The sequence below is a fragment of the Eleutherodactylus coqui genome, chromosome 5 (assembly GCF_035609145.1).
Source record: "Eleutherodactylus coqui strain aEleCoq1 chromosome 5, aEleCoq1.hap1, whole genome shotgun sequence".
Classification (NCBI taxonomy): domain Eukaryota; kingdom Metazoa; phylum Chordata; class Amphibia; order Anura; family Eleutherodactylidae; genus Eleutherodactylus; species Eleutherodactylus coqui.
In genome coordinates, this window is record NC_089841.1 from 69,656,571 (window position 1) to 69,675,622 (window position 19,052).

A 19,052-nucleotide genomic window follows, 5' to 3' on the forward strand; every position below is an offset into this window, starting at 1 on the left:
GGGCAATTTTTCTTAGGCCCACAAGGCTCAGTCATATAATTTTTGTAAACAATGTTTATACGTTTCAATGCTCATTAAAGCGTTGAAACTTGCACCTGAACCAATTTTTATTTTAACTGGGCTGCCTCCAGGCCTAGTTACAAATTAAGCCACATTAACCAAAGCGATTAATGGGTTTCACCTGCCCTCTTGGTTGGGCATGGGCAATTTTTCTGAGGTACATTAGTACTGTTGGCACACCAATTTTTTGGGGCCCTCGCCTACAGTGTAATCCAATTAATTTTTTGCCCACCTGCATTAAAGCTGACGTTACCTCAGCTGTGCTGGGCACTGCAATGGGATATATTTATGTACCGCCGGTGGCTTCCTGGTACCCACCCATGCTGTCGGTCCACACGGAGTTGTAACTGCATGTGTCCACTTCTAAAGAACCCCAGTCTGACTGGGGCATGCAGTGTGGGCCGAAGCCCACCTGCATTAAACATGACATTACCTCAGCTGTGATGGGCAATGCAATGGGATATATTTATGTACCGCCGGTGACTTCCTGGCACCCACCCATGCTGTCGGTCCACACGGAGTTGTAACTGCATGTGTCCACTTCTAAAGAACCCCAGTCTGACTGGGGCATGCAGTGTGGGCCGAAGCCCACCTGCATTAAACATGACATTACCTCAGCTGTGATGGGCAATGCAATGGGATATATTTATGTGCCACCGGTGGCTTCCTGGCACCCACCCATGCTGTCGGTCCACAGGGACTTCACAATAGGGAGTTGTACCTGCCTGTGTCTATGAATTAAAAACCCCGGTCAGGTTGGGGCATGCAGTGTGGGCCGAAGCCCACCTGCATTTAATCTGACGTTAGCTCTGCTGTCCAGGGCACTGCAATGGGATACATTTATGTACAGCGGGTGGGTTCCAGGGAGCCACCCATGCTGTGGTACACACGGAATTCCCATTGCGGAGTTGTACCTGCCTGTGACTTTTTATAAAAAAACGCGGTCTGACTGGGGCAGACACCTTGACAGAATGAATAGTGTGTGGCACATAGGTTCCCCATTGCTATGCCCACGTGTGCAGCTCCTGATGGCGGTGGCACACGATTATATTTCTCATTGCTTCTGTACAGCATTGTGGGCTATCGTCCTGCCCCTTTTAAAGAGGGTCGCTGTCTAGCCGTGCCAACCCTCTGCAGTGTGTGCCTGCGGTTCCTCCTCATGGCAGACGCACTTATAAATAGACATGAGGGTGGTGTGGCATCAGGGCAGCTGAAGGCTGCGCAGGGACACTTTGGTGTGCGCTGTGGACACTGGGTCATGCGGGGGGGCGGTTGGGCAGCATGTAACCCAGGAGAAGTGGCAGCGGAGTGTCATGCAGGCAGTGATTGTGCTTTGTTGGAGGTAGTGTGGTGCTTAGCTAAGGTAAGGTATGCATTGCTAATGAGGGCTTTTCAGAAGTAAAAATTGTTGGGAGAGGGGGGGGGCACTCTTGCCGCTATTGTGGCTTAATAGTGGGACCTGGGAACTTGAGATGCAGCCCAACATGTAGCCCCTCGCCTGCCCTATCCGTTGCTGTGTCGTTCCCATCACTTTCTTGAATTGCCCAGATTTTCACAAATGGAAACCTTAGCGAGCATCGGCGATATACAAAAATGCTCGGGTCGCCCATTGACTTCAATGGGGTTCGTTACTCGAAACGAACCCTCGAGCATCGCGAAATTTTCGTCCCGAGTAACGAGCACCCGAGCATTTTGGTGCTCGCTCATCTCTAGTGATGATCATGAATTTATCAATCATTTTTCATCTATTTTAGTGTTTGTGCTCCACTCTGACCTCAAAACCATGACCAACCAAGAGCAATGTTAGCTGATCGGCCTGTATTTGGCCCAATTTCTTGTGGTTTTAGTTGCCAGGTAACTGGCCTCTGGAAATAATTTTCTTTTATTCACCATTGAAGGACCAGAAATATTTGGTTACAGGTAATCAACTAGGGATGAAATAATAAGGAAACTGTATAAAATCATTGGGCCTTCGTGGATGATGCACTACATTATCCATTGATTTGTCATGTATTGTTTCACTAGAGAAAGATGCATGGGCTATTATAGTTATATAATGTACACCTCTAGAATCAGCTGTTTAATCAACCTATCCACCACCAGGTAGCGGGTTGAACACCAGGAGCTATATAGTGATTACAGCAAAGAAACAGCAAGATAAATAATAGTGTGGACCTGGTCAGGTGTTTGTCGGAAGACAGCATCCACATGAGCGGTCATCTTTGTCTTAAGAAATGTAGGATTTCTGCCTATACAAAGATACTTGATGGTGGGTCAGTCAAAGCAAAATGTTTGTGAAACTATAATGCTGGTTGTTATTTTACAAGTCTTCTTTGAGGTGGGATTAAGGCTATTGGTCCAATGAGTTGGGAGGAAAAGAAAAAAAAAAAAGATTCCAGGGTTAATTAAGGGAGTTGTTTGAGTTTTAACATCTCGGTAAAACCGCTTTCTCACTGAGTAACAGATAGTGATATACTCACCTCTCCTGTATCCCGATTGATTGCTGAGCTGTGTTAATTATTGAAGCCCCTGTGATGTCCCATGAATGGGACAAGACTGCAGGTGTAAACAGACCAGATGATGGGATTGTGCACTGGTGCAGGACACAGTGGGAGCGGCGAGAGGTGAGTATATCATTATTAGTTATGTTACTCAGTGGGGAAGGGATTGTACTGAGATGTTATAACTCGGACAATTCCTTTAATGTTTCAAAAAAGGTTGGCAGTCACTGCATTTGGGAGAAAAGGCATGCAGATTGAAACAGTAACATGAGAGGGTCGTTAGTATTACCGGTGGTTATCAGAATTTTTCTGGACTTCATTGACCACTTCTTTTGTGTTTCCAACCTCTCCATCCGTGAAAAGAAAAACCTTAAAACATCATAAATAAAAAAATAGTGAAAAGTTATCATAGAATGGCAAAATTAATCTGTATGTTGTTCAATTCTTTTTTTTTTAAATTACCCCAATAAAATTAGAAATTCTTCCCTATTGTATACTGACTTTCCCTTGTAATGCTAAATTAAAAAACGGAGGGAAAAAACAAGTGAGAAATCCCTTTTCCCCATCCAAGTAAGGTTCCATTCATGTAATGTGAACATAGCCTTTGTATTATTTTGATTTGGGTGGAGGATTATTCATACTTTTTTATGTTAAAAAAAAAAAAAGTTGGGTTTTTTTTTAAATAAACTTTTCATTACATATACAAAAGGAGTTTGAACATGTGATCTCTTGATGGCTTGTACAATACTCAGCAATCCATTTGTATTGTAATATATTGTGTCATCCCATAACACCTTGTCCCCTCCTCTGTATAGCCACTTGCATTCCATGGTCAGCTTTGACCACAGCATCTAAGAGGTTGCAGGGATATCAGGAAGGGTCTAAAGACCCACAATCTAAGAGGTTAGGCACACAGCTGTATTATGGCTTCATTTTGTATGGAGCCAAAATAGGGCTGCTATGAGACCCCTCTAAGCCCTAAATTTCATCCAAACAATCTAACAGAGAGAAATAATTACATGCTCCATCAGATGTCATATATACAGAAAGATGGTTTTACTCTATACGTAAAGATTAGAGATGAGCGAACGTGCTCGTTTAGGGCAATTACTCGATCGAGCATCGCTTTTTTCGAGTAACTGCCTACTCGGGCGAAAAGATTCGGGTGGGGGGGCGCCGGGGGGAGGGTGGGGGTGAGGGTGAGAGGTGGAGCAGGGGTTAGCAATGGGGAACAGGGGGGAGCTCGCTCTCTCTTCCCCCTCCCCCCACTCCCCCGCGCAACCCCACCGCTCACCCCCGGCGCCCCCCGAATCTTTTTGCCCGATTAGGCAGTTACTCGAAAAAAGCGATGCTCGATCAAGTAATTGCCCTAAACGAGTACGTTCGCTCATCTCTAGTAAAGATCTCAATTGTAGATTGAGATCAATGGGAAGGTTTGTAGACCCTAATATTATAATGTAATATAACAGACACTAGGACACACTATTATACATTTTTGAAGATACTGGTGGACTGTCTTGTCTGTTGGGTTTCTGTACAGCTGTACATATTAAATGTAACCTATACAGATACCTGGTTATTGAGTAGACAAAGTGTAATACAGCAGTTCCAGCACTCACATATAAAACCCAAACAGGTTCTCAGATTGTTTGAGTGGCTAACCTGTCTCGGGTAGTCTGGCATCCCAGCAGTTTTATAGATTTTCTTTAAGGGTTGCAAGATTTCCGTTCCTCCCAAGTCTGCTTCCATCTCATTGACCTTTTTAACAGCTTCTTCCATGGATTGTTGTGTATACTCCTTACTCTCCCTGAAGAACAAAAATAAGCCAAGTAATAAACTGATAAATAATGAAATGACAGAGCAAAATTTGAAGCACTAGATTGTCTTATGGCTCAAGAATTTATGGGTGGAGCATCAAAAGGAGAATTTGCATGATGAAAAGCTACCAAGATCAGTGTTACTGTATAAAAGTGATAAAAAGCACAATTTAACATTTCCCCAAAAGTTTACAAAAATGTATACATGCACAAATGTGATACTAAAAGCATTCATATTCAACTTACATGAAGATAGATTCAAAATCTGAACCAAAGCCAAAGATATTAAAGTAACAACCGAGAGGCAAACTCTTCAATAGAAGGACCAGGGTCTCCTGCATAAGAAACAGAGAGAAAACTGAGTGACTTGATAGATTAAAGGAATAGAACACTGTATGTCCCCTCTAGTAAATAAGGTGCGTGGATTATATGATAAACCATTCAAAATGGCTACTAAGTAGATGATCTCTCCCAGTGGTCCCCCGGAATCAGCTCACCAACCTTAGCACTTTGAAAACGTAGTGGCGCATTTGGCTCTGAGTTCATTGGACACTCCATACTCCCAGACCGGTCCACCACAAAGATAAATTCCCCACAGTTTGTCTGTTCCTGTCCAGCTGGGAAACTGGGATAAAAGTTCAACATGGCAACAGACTCGGTGATCAAAGATCCTACAGAATAGGGAAACAAGAAATCAATTAGTTGCGTACAACAGAAGAAACAAGGCACAGTCTTCATGTATGGACATATTCAAATGCGGAAATATAGGAGGAATGTCATGTGTTTTGGCATGTCCTGTCAATAAAACCATTAAAATTAAAGTAGCCTGCTTTGGGCAATCTTTACAAGTTTGAAGGAACCTATGACAACAAGCTAATCACAAAGTCTCCTGCTCCTGTGACCTCCAACAATTAACTGAAATCTAAGTGGAAACCTGGCAGTTGGTGTTCACTTTTGCTACAGCGCCACCTTATGGGAACTAAGCATTATACAGTATATGTTCACATCATTGAGTTGTCCATGTAATACAAGGCAGGACCGGTCCTCCCGAGTGAGATCCTCTTTGTAGTCACTCTCCATTAAAGTATATGAAAGTTAGTTTTGAAAAACGACAGTCTCTTTCAGAAACCACATTAATAAGGGAAAACATTTCAATACAGCTCCTTGAACATCTCATGCCTTCTGTGAAAAAAAGTTCAGTCTGTAAAGTTGAGGACATCTGTGATAGGTTGTTGTAGGGATATTTGTTGGCATACTGATTGTTTCCAGGCTTTCTTCATTATAAAAGTTGTAATTGGTATAAAAGCCACCATTTGAATAAAACAACCTCCCAACGGCATGCCCGCTGCCTTGGGGTCACACTGGACTCTGACCTCTCCTTTATCCCCCATATCCAATCTCTGGCCCAAACATGCCACATGCACCTCAGAAATATTGCTAAAATACGGCCGTTCCTCACCAAAGACACGCTAAAGACACTCGTGGTCGCCCTCATCCGCTCCAGGCTTGACCACTGCAACTCGCTACTCATCGGCCTCCCCTGCACTAGACTTGCTCAACTCCAATCTATACTAAATGCGGCAGTTAGGCTCATTTTTCTATCCAGCCGTTACTCAGACGCCTCTGCACTATGCCAGTTACTGCATTGGCTGCTCATCCACTGCAGAACTAAATTTAAATTCCTCTACCTCACTCACAAAGCTCTACATGGCGCCGCGCCACCATACATCGCCTCCCTCCTGTCAGTACACCACCCACCCCGCTCACTCCGATCAGCTAACACACTCAGACTAAACACCCCTGTAATACGAACTTCACCAGAGCAGCACCCATCCTCTTGAACACTCTACCCCAAGGCATCCGGATAATTTCCGATGAAATTTCAGACGTGCCTTAAAAACGCACCTCTTCAGGGAAGCATACTGAATCCCCTGACCTAGTCCCCCGCCCCTCCCTATGGCTCCACACACCTTCCACCCTGCCTATCGCATACGACCTCTACCCTAGCACCTCCTTACCGCCTCTTTCCCGTTTGCCTTCTAATAACTGATTTCCACATGAAATTCCCTACTGCCTGTGTTCCCCATGCCTCGCTCCTACCCACCCCCCTCACCTCCTTGCACCTCATGTACCACCGCCGACCCATTTGTTTCAAACCAAATGTACCTCATATTGTAATTGTTGTATTGTTTTGCATTTATCCCATGCCTGAAAACGCTGCGGAATAAGTTGGCGCTATACAAATAAAGATTATTATTATTAAACTATCTTGTTTCATGATTGTATATTTGCCAGGATCTGTACTGCTGCAGGACCTCTGGTCGCATGGCAATTCTCTGCAGGTCAAAAGAGTAAGACAATACTGTTCTGTGCTGACATCCTGTGCTTGATTACTGATCATTTGTAATGCCTTTGAGGTTCTCTGGTGCAATGGCTATGCCCAACCAATATGGTGCTGAGGAGGTCGAGCCTCAGATGCCCTTATTGGTGAGGCGTTTCATGTTGATTGCTTCACAACAGCATATGAATACATAGGCATAGGTTTGTAGTGTTACTTAGCTGGACCTGGTGGCAGAGACTATATAAGGCAATGTCCCTTTCCACCAAAAGCTAGTTACGGGTTTGCTAGCACTGAGCTAGTGCCACAGCCAAATAGTGAGGGTGCAATGGTTGATGTTAAAGGTATGACTTGGATTTGTGGTTCACCAAAGAACATAGCTTTTGTCCATAAAGGAATTCAAGATCAATACAATTCCCTAAGTGATGACTGGGTTTAGCACTAATAACACATCCCAATCTAGCTGTAGAAGATCTGTCTGTACAGTACACCCTTCATCCTGAAAATAGAATTAAAAACTTGTTTCAGCAACTTAGTACTCCTACATAATGCATTGGATGCTCTGAAGGGAGATTTGATTGGCCGAGGTAATCGTTTTAGGAATTTTAGATACGATAAATGACAATCTGCTAGTTTCAGCACTTGGACTGAGGAGCAACAATTGTTTACCTTGCTGGAAAGTTTGCCAAACCAGCTGATGATAGTAACATCATTCCTTTTATTTTGTTATCCAGTAAAAGGTATCATATCTACACGAATAATAACTTGTGTTTCTAATCCTGGGTTCAGGTCATGTCCCGAGGTTTTGTCTCTGGCTTTCTTCTAAATTCCTGAAAACAGGATTCAGATAGAATCCCTGGAAAGAACCAAAGAATTTCATTTGTCCAACGAAGACAACCAATAAGGTCTCCATTTCACAATGTTTCCATTTGTTTGCATTATATTTGGAGGATTGAATAATGTAATCAGCTATGCTGTTCTATCCTTCAAATACAACATATTTTAATATAATGGGAACTTTGTCAAAAGTGGATCTTATTAGTCTTCGTGTGACAAATGCAAGTATATGGTTTTTTCCCAGGGTTCCATCCGAATCTCATTTTCGGGGATCTCGACCAACGTCTGGAACAGAATTTCACCCTCGTAGAGAATAGCATTTAGGGCAGAATAGGGTCATGGTACAATGCATATGAGTCACCTGATGGTTCTGGCTCCTTGGCAGCATCAGAAGATACCTGCCCGGCCTCCACAGTCACACTTGGTTTGTTTATCCCTGAGTAATAAGCAAGGAGCTCAACGTCACGCTGAAACTTGTGTCCCTCAGCCAGTGATACCTGGAAATATTTGAAGACACACCATAAAATAAATCACATGCACTAATAGAGATATGTAGTTCTCTTATAATATTACATGTTATAATGTTCCTATGATAAAGCCAACTACAGTAGCTACCGAATGCTGGAAACTAACAGAAACCTGCTAAAACACACACAAAAACTCTCTTTAGTTATGTAAACCTGTGGTTCCATCTTAATGCGATTTTAGCATTTCAGGCAGAACCCTGGGATGAACGCCATAGACGGGCTGCAAGATGCATTCTAAATGAAGCCTTATAGCTACAGTCCTGAGTATAAATGGTGACGGGAGAGATCTTTGTATTGATCCCAGATACAGTATACTTATACATAGTTATTAGGTCGCCCCTTGGCCGTCTCTTTTCTAATCTATATCACTGTAATTTTGATAACTGCTGTGGATATTGTAGTCCGCTCCACCTTTGAACCCACTCAAGTTTAACTAGGAGCCTGCCATAGTGTCCATATAACTGCAGCCATGGTCCATGCTGGGTCAGTTTTTCCCAGAGTAATCACTATCCTGGTTACATAAAGAATGAGTTCAGTACCTGCCTGGACACACTGCAGCTTAATAGTTAGTACTTGCTTACTTGTAAGACTCCTCTGCACTTTTATGAGCAGAGAAAAAAATTACAAATGTATATCAGTTTAATAAGTCGGAAGATGTTGAGATTTTAATTTTGGAATCTCATTCATAAAGTGTTTCTATTCTTTTGGCAGTAACTAGAGTAAATAGATCTATAATTCTGTTTTCCTTCACAGTCATATCATTACATGACAGAATTCGGTGTTCCTACCTCCATCAGTAGGATGCTGAGTTGCATGATAAACTTATATCAGCCTTCAGCCACCACTACAGGGAGCTTAGGAATGATCTGAAGACTAAGTTTAGTGAGAGCTGTATAAATCCATGTACTCATCGATTTTGCCATTACCACGCCCTCAGGCAGAGAATTCCACAGTCTGACTACTCTTATAGTAAAGAACCCCCTTCTGTGTTGGTGATGAAACCTGCTTTCCTCTAAACGTAGAGGATGCCCTCTTGTTACCGTTGCAGTCCTGGGAATAAACAGATCATGGGAGAGATCCTTGTATTGTCCCCTAGTGTATTTATACATGGTTATTTGGTCACCCCTCAACTATCTTTTTTTTTTTAGGGTGAATAATCGCAATTGCCTCTCTGGGTATTCCAGTCACCCCATTCCATTGATTAATTTAGTTGCCCTTCTTTGAACCCCCTCAAGCACTGCAATGTCTTTTCTGAGTACTGGTGTCCAGAACTGTACACAGTATTCAATGTGGGGCCTGACAAGTGCCTTATATAGTGGAAGAACAGTATTCTCATCCCTCGCCCCTATACCTCTTAATGCACCCCAAAACTTTATTTGCCTTTACAGCAGCTGACTGGCATTGGTTGCTCCAATTAAGTCTACAGTCAACTTGTACCCCCAGGTCTTTTTCCATATCATTTTTCCCTAGCAGCACCCCATTTAGTGTATATTGGTGACATCCCTTTCTCCTGCCCATGTGCATAACCTTACATTTATCGACGTTGAACTTCATTTGCCATTTTTATACCCAAGCCCCCAGAGTATCTAGGTCCATTTGCAGCCGTATATTGTCCTCCGTTGTATTAATTATCTTGTATTATTTTGTATCGTCTGCAAATATTGATATTTTACTGTGCAGTCCCTCTATCAGGTCATTGATAAATATATTGGACAGAATGGGCCTAGTACTGAACACTCTAGCACCCCACTAGCAATGGTGGCCCAATCAAAGTACGAACCATTTATTACCACCCTCTGTTTTCTATATCCAAGCCAGTTGTTTACCCAGCTGCACGTTTCCGCCCAGACCGAGCTGTCTCATTTTACATATTAACCTTTTATGCAGCATGGTGTCAAATACTTTACAAAAATCTAGATGTACCAGATCAATAGACTCTCCAAGGCCCAGCCTAGAACTTACTTCAACAAGTTGGTTTCACATGATCAATCCCTCATGAACCCATGCTGATGAGGAGGTATACCATTATTTTCCTTGAGGTATTCTAGGGTGGCGTCTCTCAGAAATCCCTCAAATATTTTTCCAATTATTGAAGTGAGACTTACTGGCCTGTAGTTACCAGGCTCTCTTCTTGACCCCTTTTTGTATATTGGAACCACATTGGCAATGCGCCAATCCAGTGGTACAACCCTGATCTTAAAGGGGTTGTCTCATGAAATCAAGTGGGGTCATACACTTCTGTATGGCCATATTAATACACTTTGTAATATACATCGTGCATTAATTATGAGCCATACAGAAGTTATTCACTTACCTGCTCCGTTGCTAGCGTCCCCGTCGCCATGGATCCGTCTAATTCTGATGTCTTCTTGCTTTTTTAGACGCGCTTGCGCTGTGCGGTCTTCTCCGTAGTGAATGGGGCCGCTCGTGCCGGAGAGCTGGTCCTCGTAGCTCCGCCCCGTCACGTATGCCGATTCCAGCCAATCAGGAGGCTGGAATCGGCAATGGACCGCACAGAAGACCCGCGGTGCATCGTGGGTGAAGATCCCGGTGGCCATCTTGGTAAGGTAAGTAAGAAGTCGCCGCAGAGCGGGGATTCGGGTAAGTACTAAACGTTTGTTTTTTTTAACCCATCCCTTGTGTTTGTCTCGCGCCGAACGGGGGGCCTATTGAAAAAAAAAAAACACATTTCGGCGTGAGACAACCCCTTTAAATATAAGAAATAGCGGTTTGTCTGTCACGTCATTTAACTCTCTTAGAGCCCTTGGGTGGATTCTATCTAGGCACGGCGATTTGTCGATTTTAATCTTTTTTAGCCGGCTGTGTACTTCCTCCTGCATTAAGCAGGTGATATTTAGTGGGGTTCCTTTTTACATTTCTCACATGAATATACTTGAGAATAAACTACTTAATAGATTCACCTTCCCCCCCATCATCCTCATTGGTTTCTCCTGCATTATTTGTTAAAGGGCCAGTGCTCTCAGTACAAATCCTTTTACCATTTATATAATTGAAATTATTTAGGGTTATTTTTGATCTCTTTGGAAATCAGTCTCACTGCCTCCTCCTTGGCAGCTGTGATCTTTTCCTTACATATGTTGTTTTTTTCCCCATTTGTTTTTAGCGCTTCTCTACTGCCTTCTTGTTTTAGTAATTTAAATGCTTTCTTTTTCATGCGATTTCATGGTAAATTGCGATTTTGCGCGATCGCAATTTTAACATTAAGAAGTCCCATAGATCCCTGGAAAAAAAAAACGCTGCAAATTTCGCAGTGAAAAAGAACTGTAGTGGTTAGGCACGCTTAGGGTGCCTTTCTACTAGCATTTTTTTAACGCAGCGATATTTTTCACGCGATTGTCAATGGGACTTTCTAAGTTAAAAACGCATTGCACAAAAATCGCAAAGCACCAACTTGCAATTTTTATGCAATGCGTTTTTAACATTAGAAAGTCCCATTGACAATCGCGTGAAAAAAACGCAACGTTAAAAAAACGCTAGTGGAAAGGCACCCTTACAGTGTTTCTGAGCCACATTGGTTTCCTTTTATTCGTAGTTTTCTTTATTTTTGAAGGGTATAACCTGCTCACTTGAGGTATTTAAGATGTTTTTAACTTCTTCAATTTGTCATGTGTACTGTTATTTTTGAGGACATTGTCCGATTTAATGTTGCCGAGAGTAATTCTAAGCTGATCAAATTTTGCTTTACTATAGTCCAGTTCTTTTGTCGCTTGCTGATAAGGTTTCCTATTGCATGACAACTGGAAGTTAATGATATTGTGGTCACTATTTCCCAAGTGTACCTCAACCTGCACCCCCATGATTCTGTTCGTTCTTTTGGGTAATAAGTCCAGAAGGGCCCTTCCTCTAGCTGGCTCCCATATAAGGGTGCATTCACACGAATGTATATCGGCTCGGTTTTCACGTCGAGCCGATATAAGTCGTCCTCATGTGCACGGGGGGGGGGGGAGGCTGGAAGAGCCAGGAGCAAGAACTGAGCTCCCGCCCCCTCTCTGCCTCCTCTCCACCTCTCTGCACTATTTGCAATGGGGAGAGGCGGGGCAGGGGCGGGGCTAATTCACGGACCTTAGCCCCGCCCCCGTCCCGCCTCCTCTCATTGAAAATAGTGCAGAGGGGCGGAGAGGAGGCAGAGAGGGGGCGGGAGCCTCAGTTCCTGCTTCTGGCTCTTCCAGGCTCCCCCCTGCTGCAGATGAGGAGGACGTATATCGGCTCGGCGTGAAAACCGAGCCGATATACGTTCGTGTGAATGCACCCTAAGTTGGGCAAGGTAGTTATCTTTAATTATTCTCAAGAACTTATCACCATTGTGAGATCTGCAGGTTTCATTTTCCCAAATTATATCTAGGTAATTATTAAACTATAGTAATTACTTCATTTCAGTTTGACACCTCTTCTATTTCTCTTAGTAATAAGTATTCAGCTTCTTCTGTTATATTATGTGGCCTGTAAAAAACTTCCAAAAGGATTTTATAAGTCTTCCCTCCCTGCACTTCTATGCATAAAGATTCTATGTGTTCATCTTGTACACTTATATCTTCTTGTTGTCTCAGGATTAAGTAGTATTTAACATAAAGACATACACCTCCCCTTTTCCATTTTCCATGGACCCTTCCATGGTCCCCAGAGGTTGCAACCCTGTAAATTCACTGCCCAGTCGCATTCTTCATCAAGCCATGTTTCCGATATGCCTACTATATCGTAGTTTACTTCAGACATTCTCGCTTCAAGCTCACCAACTTTACGGATTAGATTTCTTGCATTCATTGCCATACAGTTTATATGGTTGTGGTTTTGTATTTATTATGCTACTTATGATTCTATTAGCTGTTTTATTAGTTCTATCTGTACTAACACCTCCCTCCACTCGACCCCCATTTTCCTTTCTTGATCCCAGAACTCTATCTCCACTGTCTCCCCCCTCATCTCTCTTGTTGTCCTTTCCCCATCCCTAGTTTAAGGTTATAGTAGCACAAACAATAAAAATGTAAAACAGCATTACTTTTTGTATCATGCCACACATTTGCTAAAGATTTATCCAGTCCACACCTTGGCCGTGGTCTTGTCCTCATTAGTGTACTCCACAGGGCTGATATCACAGTTGGATACTATCTTGGCAATGCCGTAAGCAGACTGGAAATGAGCGCTCAGACTCAGGGTGTATGGGATCTCTTCAATAGGCACCAGTGGACGGGTGGCAGTCACACTCACATCATGTTCTGTATGGGAATGATGAAAAAGGAGAAAACCAGGAAAAGTAAATTGGTCTGATAGACCAGAAGATAATGTGATTATTGCTATGTATCATCATCCACCATCATCACCCATCATTCACTATGACATCTGTATGCAATCAACCATTGTTACCTTCTAGCCTCATTTTCCATGTTCATTGTCATTTTTATTACCCCGTTCATCCAGTAGACCACATATTATCATCCATCCTAGCCACCTATGCACATCACCTACTCCATCACTATTGTCCACGATTGATTAAATCAATTATCCCCCTCATCTATCATCATCCATCACTATTATCTAGCCTCCCCAGCCTTCACCCTGCTTTTCTATTATACGTTTCACCAAGGACCATCACATATCTTAGACCATCATCTACTGTATTATGTCTAATTTAGCCACCATTACCATAATTAATTACCCTTCTTATGTATCATCATCTGCTCTCCTAATTGTCATTTTCTATCATCCATCGCCCTTTTTAACCATCAACATAGTTTATAATCATCTATGATCATACTTACACCATCATTTACTACCATCATCCTACTCATCCATCATTGCTGAAATCAATCATCCTTCCTCTCATCATTGGTTTCCATTGTCATCATCATCATCATCCAGCCCTCATCCTTCATTATTCTTGTGATCATTCACCACTGAGTTTTGTCAGCATTGATAATCCTCATTTTTCATCATCCTTGACACATCTTCACTAATCCTTTTAGGACAGTCATATGGTTCACAGGATACATTTGAATGGTATTGGCATGTATGCCTAGGATAACAAAAAGCATGAACCTTTTTTCGAACCCTAGTTGATATTTGACAGTGTTACCTTTTGGAGTGTACCTAGGGTTCAGTACAGCAGGAAGCACAAAACGAACAGCTTCATCTGCCTCGACTGGAAGCTCCCGCACATATTTTAAGGTCACTGCAGCCTCCTGACCAGGCGGTAGGTTCCCAACGTTGCAGCTGAAAACATCAGCTGAGTTCTCATCTTCTTTCAGCAGAAAAGCCTGCTGGCCCTGTTTGATGGCCTCATCGTAGGTCTTGTGTGCCTATAGAAAGAGAAAAGGAGGGCTATGAGATAACACATCAGGATCTGTTATCCAGGATATATTAAATAATGATTGCTGAATTAACAGTGGCAATCCCTGCTGGTTCAGTGTCTGCACAGATATTGTTTGGAGATTTGCACTATGGGAAGTGGTTTCTTTATACCAGTTACGTAATGTAGGAAATGTTCCACATTATGGAAGCTCAGATGAGCCATTTGGGGTGTGTCTTGTTTCCAATAGCAAACAGCAGAATTGTAACTTTGGCTCTAAGTTAAAATACAGAGCTTAAAGGGGTTGTCCCGCGATAGCAAGTGGGGTTCAGCACTTCTGTATGGCCATATTAATGCACTTTGTAATATACATCGTGCATTAAATATGAGCCATACAGAAGTTATTCACTTACCTGCTCCGTTGCTGGCGTCCCCGTCGCCATGGTGCCGTCTACCTTCAGCGTCTAATCGCCCGATTAGACGCGCTAGCGCAGAAGGGTCTTCTCCCTTCGGCAGCAGCAGCGTTCTGGCTCCGCCCCCTTATACGCGTCATCGCGTAGCTCCGCCCCCGTCACATGTGCTGATTCCAGCCTCCTGATAGGGTGGAATCGGCACATGTGACGGGGGTGGAGCTATGCGATGACGCGTACAAGGGGCGGAGCCAGAACGCCGCTGCTGCCGAACAGAGCCGAAGGGAGAAGACCCTTCTGCGCAAGCGCGTCTAATTGGGCGATTAGACGCTGAAGGTAGACGGCACCATGGCGACGGGGACGCCAGCAACGGAGCAGGTAAGTGAATAACTTCTGTATGGCTCATATTTAATGCACGATGTTTATTACAAAGTGCATTAATATGGCCATACAGAAGTGCTGAACCCCACTTGCTATCGCGGGACAACCCCTTTAACTCCAAATCAGTTCAAGTAACACAATATATTTTCAAAGCGACTCAACTATTTATGCACAGTAGAGTACACATACACTCCTTGTCAAAGAAAATCAAGCACCTAGGAGGAGTTGTCATTTTGCTGCAAAACTAGGTATGCAGTTACATCTCAGGCAGATATGCAAATGATTAGATATGTGGCGTGATTAGGTGAATGGTCTTATCACCTGAGGCCTTAAAATAGTTCCACCTCTGGCCTATAGAAAGGCTCTCGGAGGCTCCTTGTGTGTAGTGAACCTCTTTTTCTGCTTCTGCAGAGCTTGTTGACCTCTAGACGCCTCTACGACACAGAGAGGAGTTTCCTCAGTTAACAGTTTGAGAGAGGGAGTGCAGTATTGGAATATAAGTAGTTGGATAGTTGTATCAACAAATTGCTCACAACCCGGGCTGTTCTGTCCAGACTCTTAGGAGGTGTTGGGAATAGTGGATGTGCGCAAGCATGCACATAAGGCAAAAGGGCTCAGGATGCCCTCGAAAGACCACCAATGGAAAGGATTGTCCGATCACCTAGCAAGAAAGAGCTGCTCCAACTGTTTTGTTGTCCGCCATCCACAGACAGGTGACATCATCGTTATGTGAGAGAAACTATATTATCAGTTGAACACCATCTTGTCTCTCTTGTTTGTATTGCCTTAATCTTCTTACATGAAGCACATATTTTGTTCAGAAGATTACAAGGCCTGAAGAATGAGCAAAAGCTGCAAATGACCTTCACACAGAAGTGGGTAGCCAGACAGCTGACTAAATAAGGACTTTGTCTTAGAACTTTTTATTTGTTTTACTTTATTTAATCTTAAAAACATATATTTATATGTAAATCTGGACTACGTTTAGTAGTACTTATAGATTACCAAATAATGATTTCAGAACCCTGTCTCTACCCAGACCATTTCCAGCCACTTAGCAGAAGGACATTTGATGTCATCGTGTCCATTACGTGTCCTGCCATCTGCACTCCAACACCATCGCCTTCCTTTGCAGTGGTGTCATGAATGCGTAACTCAGACTACTGTGGACTGCAACCATATCGTCTTTAGTAATGATTCCAGGTTCTTTTGGGTATCCAACGACAGAAATGTTCAAACATGGAGACCTCGTGGTAAGAACATCAATCCTGCTTAGCTGTGGAGTGACACACTGCCCTGACTGCTGGGGTGATGATCTGGGGAGCCATTGCAGTCCAGTGACAATAACAGCTCAATGAAATGTGCTGGAAATCCTGCTGCTACATGTGTTGCCTTTCACGGTAGGGCTTCCAACTGGCATTTTTCAGCAGGATAATACTCTTACGTAAAGCAAGGGTTCCATAAAAATTCCTCTGCCAGGTTGCTATGCTTTCTTGGCCTGCCTGGTCAGCACATTTAATTGCTCATTGAGTATTAATGGGACTCGCTGGAACACCAGCTTTGGCAGCCTATGACTGTGCAGGAACAAGAGGCTCAGTTGCAATATCTGTGGGCAAATGTGCCACAGGATAAGATATGGAGCCTGTATGTTCGTAACTCCTGGCACCATGACACCCAGGGTGTGAGCGCTGTAGATCAGAAGAACAGGCAGTGATGCTGCGGCCTCTGATCGGCAGATACGGATCACCCGACGTCTGCTGTTAATAGAGACCAGGAGAATCACAGGGCTACAGTGCTGTTTTGCCAGGGCTGGGGACAGGCAAGTACCATTTATTTTAATGTTTTAATCCATTGGACCCTAATTTTAAAACATTAATAGTAACCAGACAACCCCTTTATTGGTTATATGGTTGTAATATACAGTGCAGCACCTGTACTGCACCTCACTCTGCTGAACTGTATTTCCAGACCTCTCACTAGGCCCGAGGGCAGACAATCACTCACTATCTTGCACATTCACAGCGCTTCTTGGAGGAAATTCTTACTACCTACTTGGGCCTATTCCTTACTGCAGCCTGGAGCAGGCTACCATGGTAACACTCATGGCGTCCACACCAACTGTCATCTCCAGAGCAGCTCCTCACAGCTGCTCCTTCCTGTGAACATCAAGCCCTTCCTTCCCCTGAGTTCTGGATCATTCTTCCATGTTGGGCTGTGTGAGCATGCTCAGTACACACAGTCATATGTATCATGTACTAATATAAGGTAATCAGATGTCCTAATTTAGGTGGGACAGTCCCGCTTTGGGACTCTGTGTCCCTGCCTTCCCCAGGGTCCCAAGCGGAACAGCCATTTTTTTCCACTTTCTGGATGCAAAGGTCAACATTAAAGTGATCACCAGCCGGGGTGCCCCAGCTCCCCGACTGGTAATCACTCAGTGGCACTGAGGCTGGATGTACACACTGATAGCAGTGTGTGCATATGGGATCTTTCATCCCATATTCCCTGACCTTTCCTCCTTGGTTCTGCAAGTTGATGAGGAGGAGGTAAGTATATTCGTCATAGAGGGCCTACTGTGGGGGTCAATATCCACAGCTTATTTCATACTATGTGGTACTCCCCTTACTTCCTCTGTAGGCTTCCCACTGTCAGCGCTTCTCGATTTCCAGTTCCCAGCGCCCTGGTCAGGTGTGGCGCTGCTAGTCAGGTGAGGCTGGGAACCGAAAGTCGGTGAGTGCTGACAGCGGGAAGCCTTCAGAGAAGGTGAAGGGGAGCGCTGCATAGTATGAAGTCAGTTGTGGGTACGCGGCTGATTTCCAGTCAAAATCTGCACCGACGGTATGAATTTTGACTGTTTTTTGGATGCAGAAATGCTGCAGAATTTGCTCCGTCTTTTTTGAAGCGGTCCTGTACTTTTTATAACTGCAAATGTAAAATCATATGGAGTGATAAGCCCCGCCCCCTGACCACACCCATCTAGCCCGCTTTGACCCTGGGAAAATTTGGTCACCCTAATACAGTATATTCCTTATATCCAAACAGAGAACTGTAACACTACAATTATACAGAAGTACAGTACAGGTTACACGGCTACTAGAACAGACTGCAAACATACAGGGAAGGCATATTTACACCTGTCACACAATTACAGTACTAACCCCCTGTTTTATCCAACCCTCTGCATGACATATAGCATCTTGTTCATATTTATGGCAGGTCCGCAGCGGAGATTCTGCAGCAAATCAGCATCAGAAAGTCTGCCCCAAAACCCAAACCATTTGAGTTGGATTTTGCTGCGGAGTTTATTGAGTATTTATGGAGAATCCGCCCTTCATTGACAAGAAGTGAATTTTGCAGAGTAAATGACGATACAATCGACATGCTGCAAAATTAAATTCCGCACTACATGTATATTTCCGTGTGGGTTTTGTGCAGAAGTTTTCTGCAACATGTAGACTAGATTTTCAAAATCTCATTCACTTTGCTGCTACTGTAAATGACATGGAAATTCCGCAGCAATATTACCTTGTGTAGAATCAGACTAAGGGCACCCACCCACTGGCGTTTTTTTACCTGCGTTTTGCGTTTTTCCTGCACAGGCATAGAGATAACATGTGTTCCTGTCCACTGGCGTTTTTTTTGCGTTGCGTTTGCGTTTTTAACATAGGAACTGTCAGTTGCATATGTGTCCTTATTTTTCTCCTAATGCACCCATGAATGTCAATGGAAATTAACGGAAAAGCCGCGAAAACGCCGCGAAAAACGCGCGGAAAAATCGCGGAAAACACGCCAAAAAATCGCGATTTCGCGGTAAATTGCGATTTTGCGCGATCGCGATTTTAACATTACAAGTCCCATAGACCACTGCAGAGAAAAA

At 43.5% G+C, this 19,052-nt stretch overlaps 2 protein-coding genes across 2 annotated transcripts in view; both read right to left on the reverse strand.

Annotated features, from left to right (window-relative positions):
* LOC136627524 (von Willebrand factor A domain-containing protein 5A-like) overlaps positions 1–19,052 on the reverse strand; it is a 329,030-nt gene that overhangs the window by 108,299 nt on the left and 201,679 nt on the right. The gene's annotated exons all lie outside the window — the stretch shown is intronic.
* The window catches only part of LOC136627190 (von Willebrand factor A domain-containing protein 5A-like), a 143,612-nt gene that overhangs the window by 65,325 nt on the left and 59,235 nt on the right, over positions 1–19,052 (reverse strand). The window contains exons 4-10 of the mRNA XM_066602122.1: positions 14,172–14,394; positions 13,145–13,314; positions 7,915–8,050; positions 4,880–5,049; positions 4,625–4,713; positions 4,224–4,368; positions 2,851–2,930 (exon numbers count right to left, since the gene is read on the reverse strand). Of these exons, the coding sequence (XP_066458219.1) occupies positions 2,851–2,930; positions 4,224–4,368; positions 4,625–4,713; positions 4,880–5,049; positions 7,915–8,050; positions 13,145–13,314; positions 14,172–14,394 (1,013 nt within the window). The remainder of the gene's footprint in view (positions 1–2,850; positions 2,931–4,223; positions 4,369–4,624; positions 4,714–4,879; positions 5,050–7,914; positions 8,051–13,144; positions 13,315–14,171; positions 14,395–19,052) is intronic.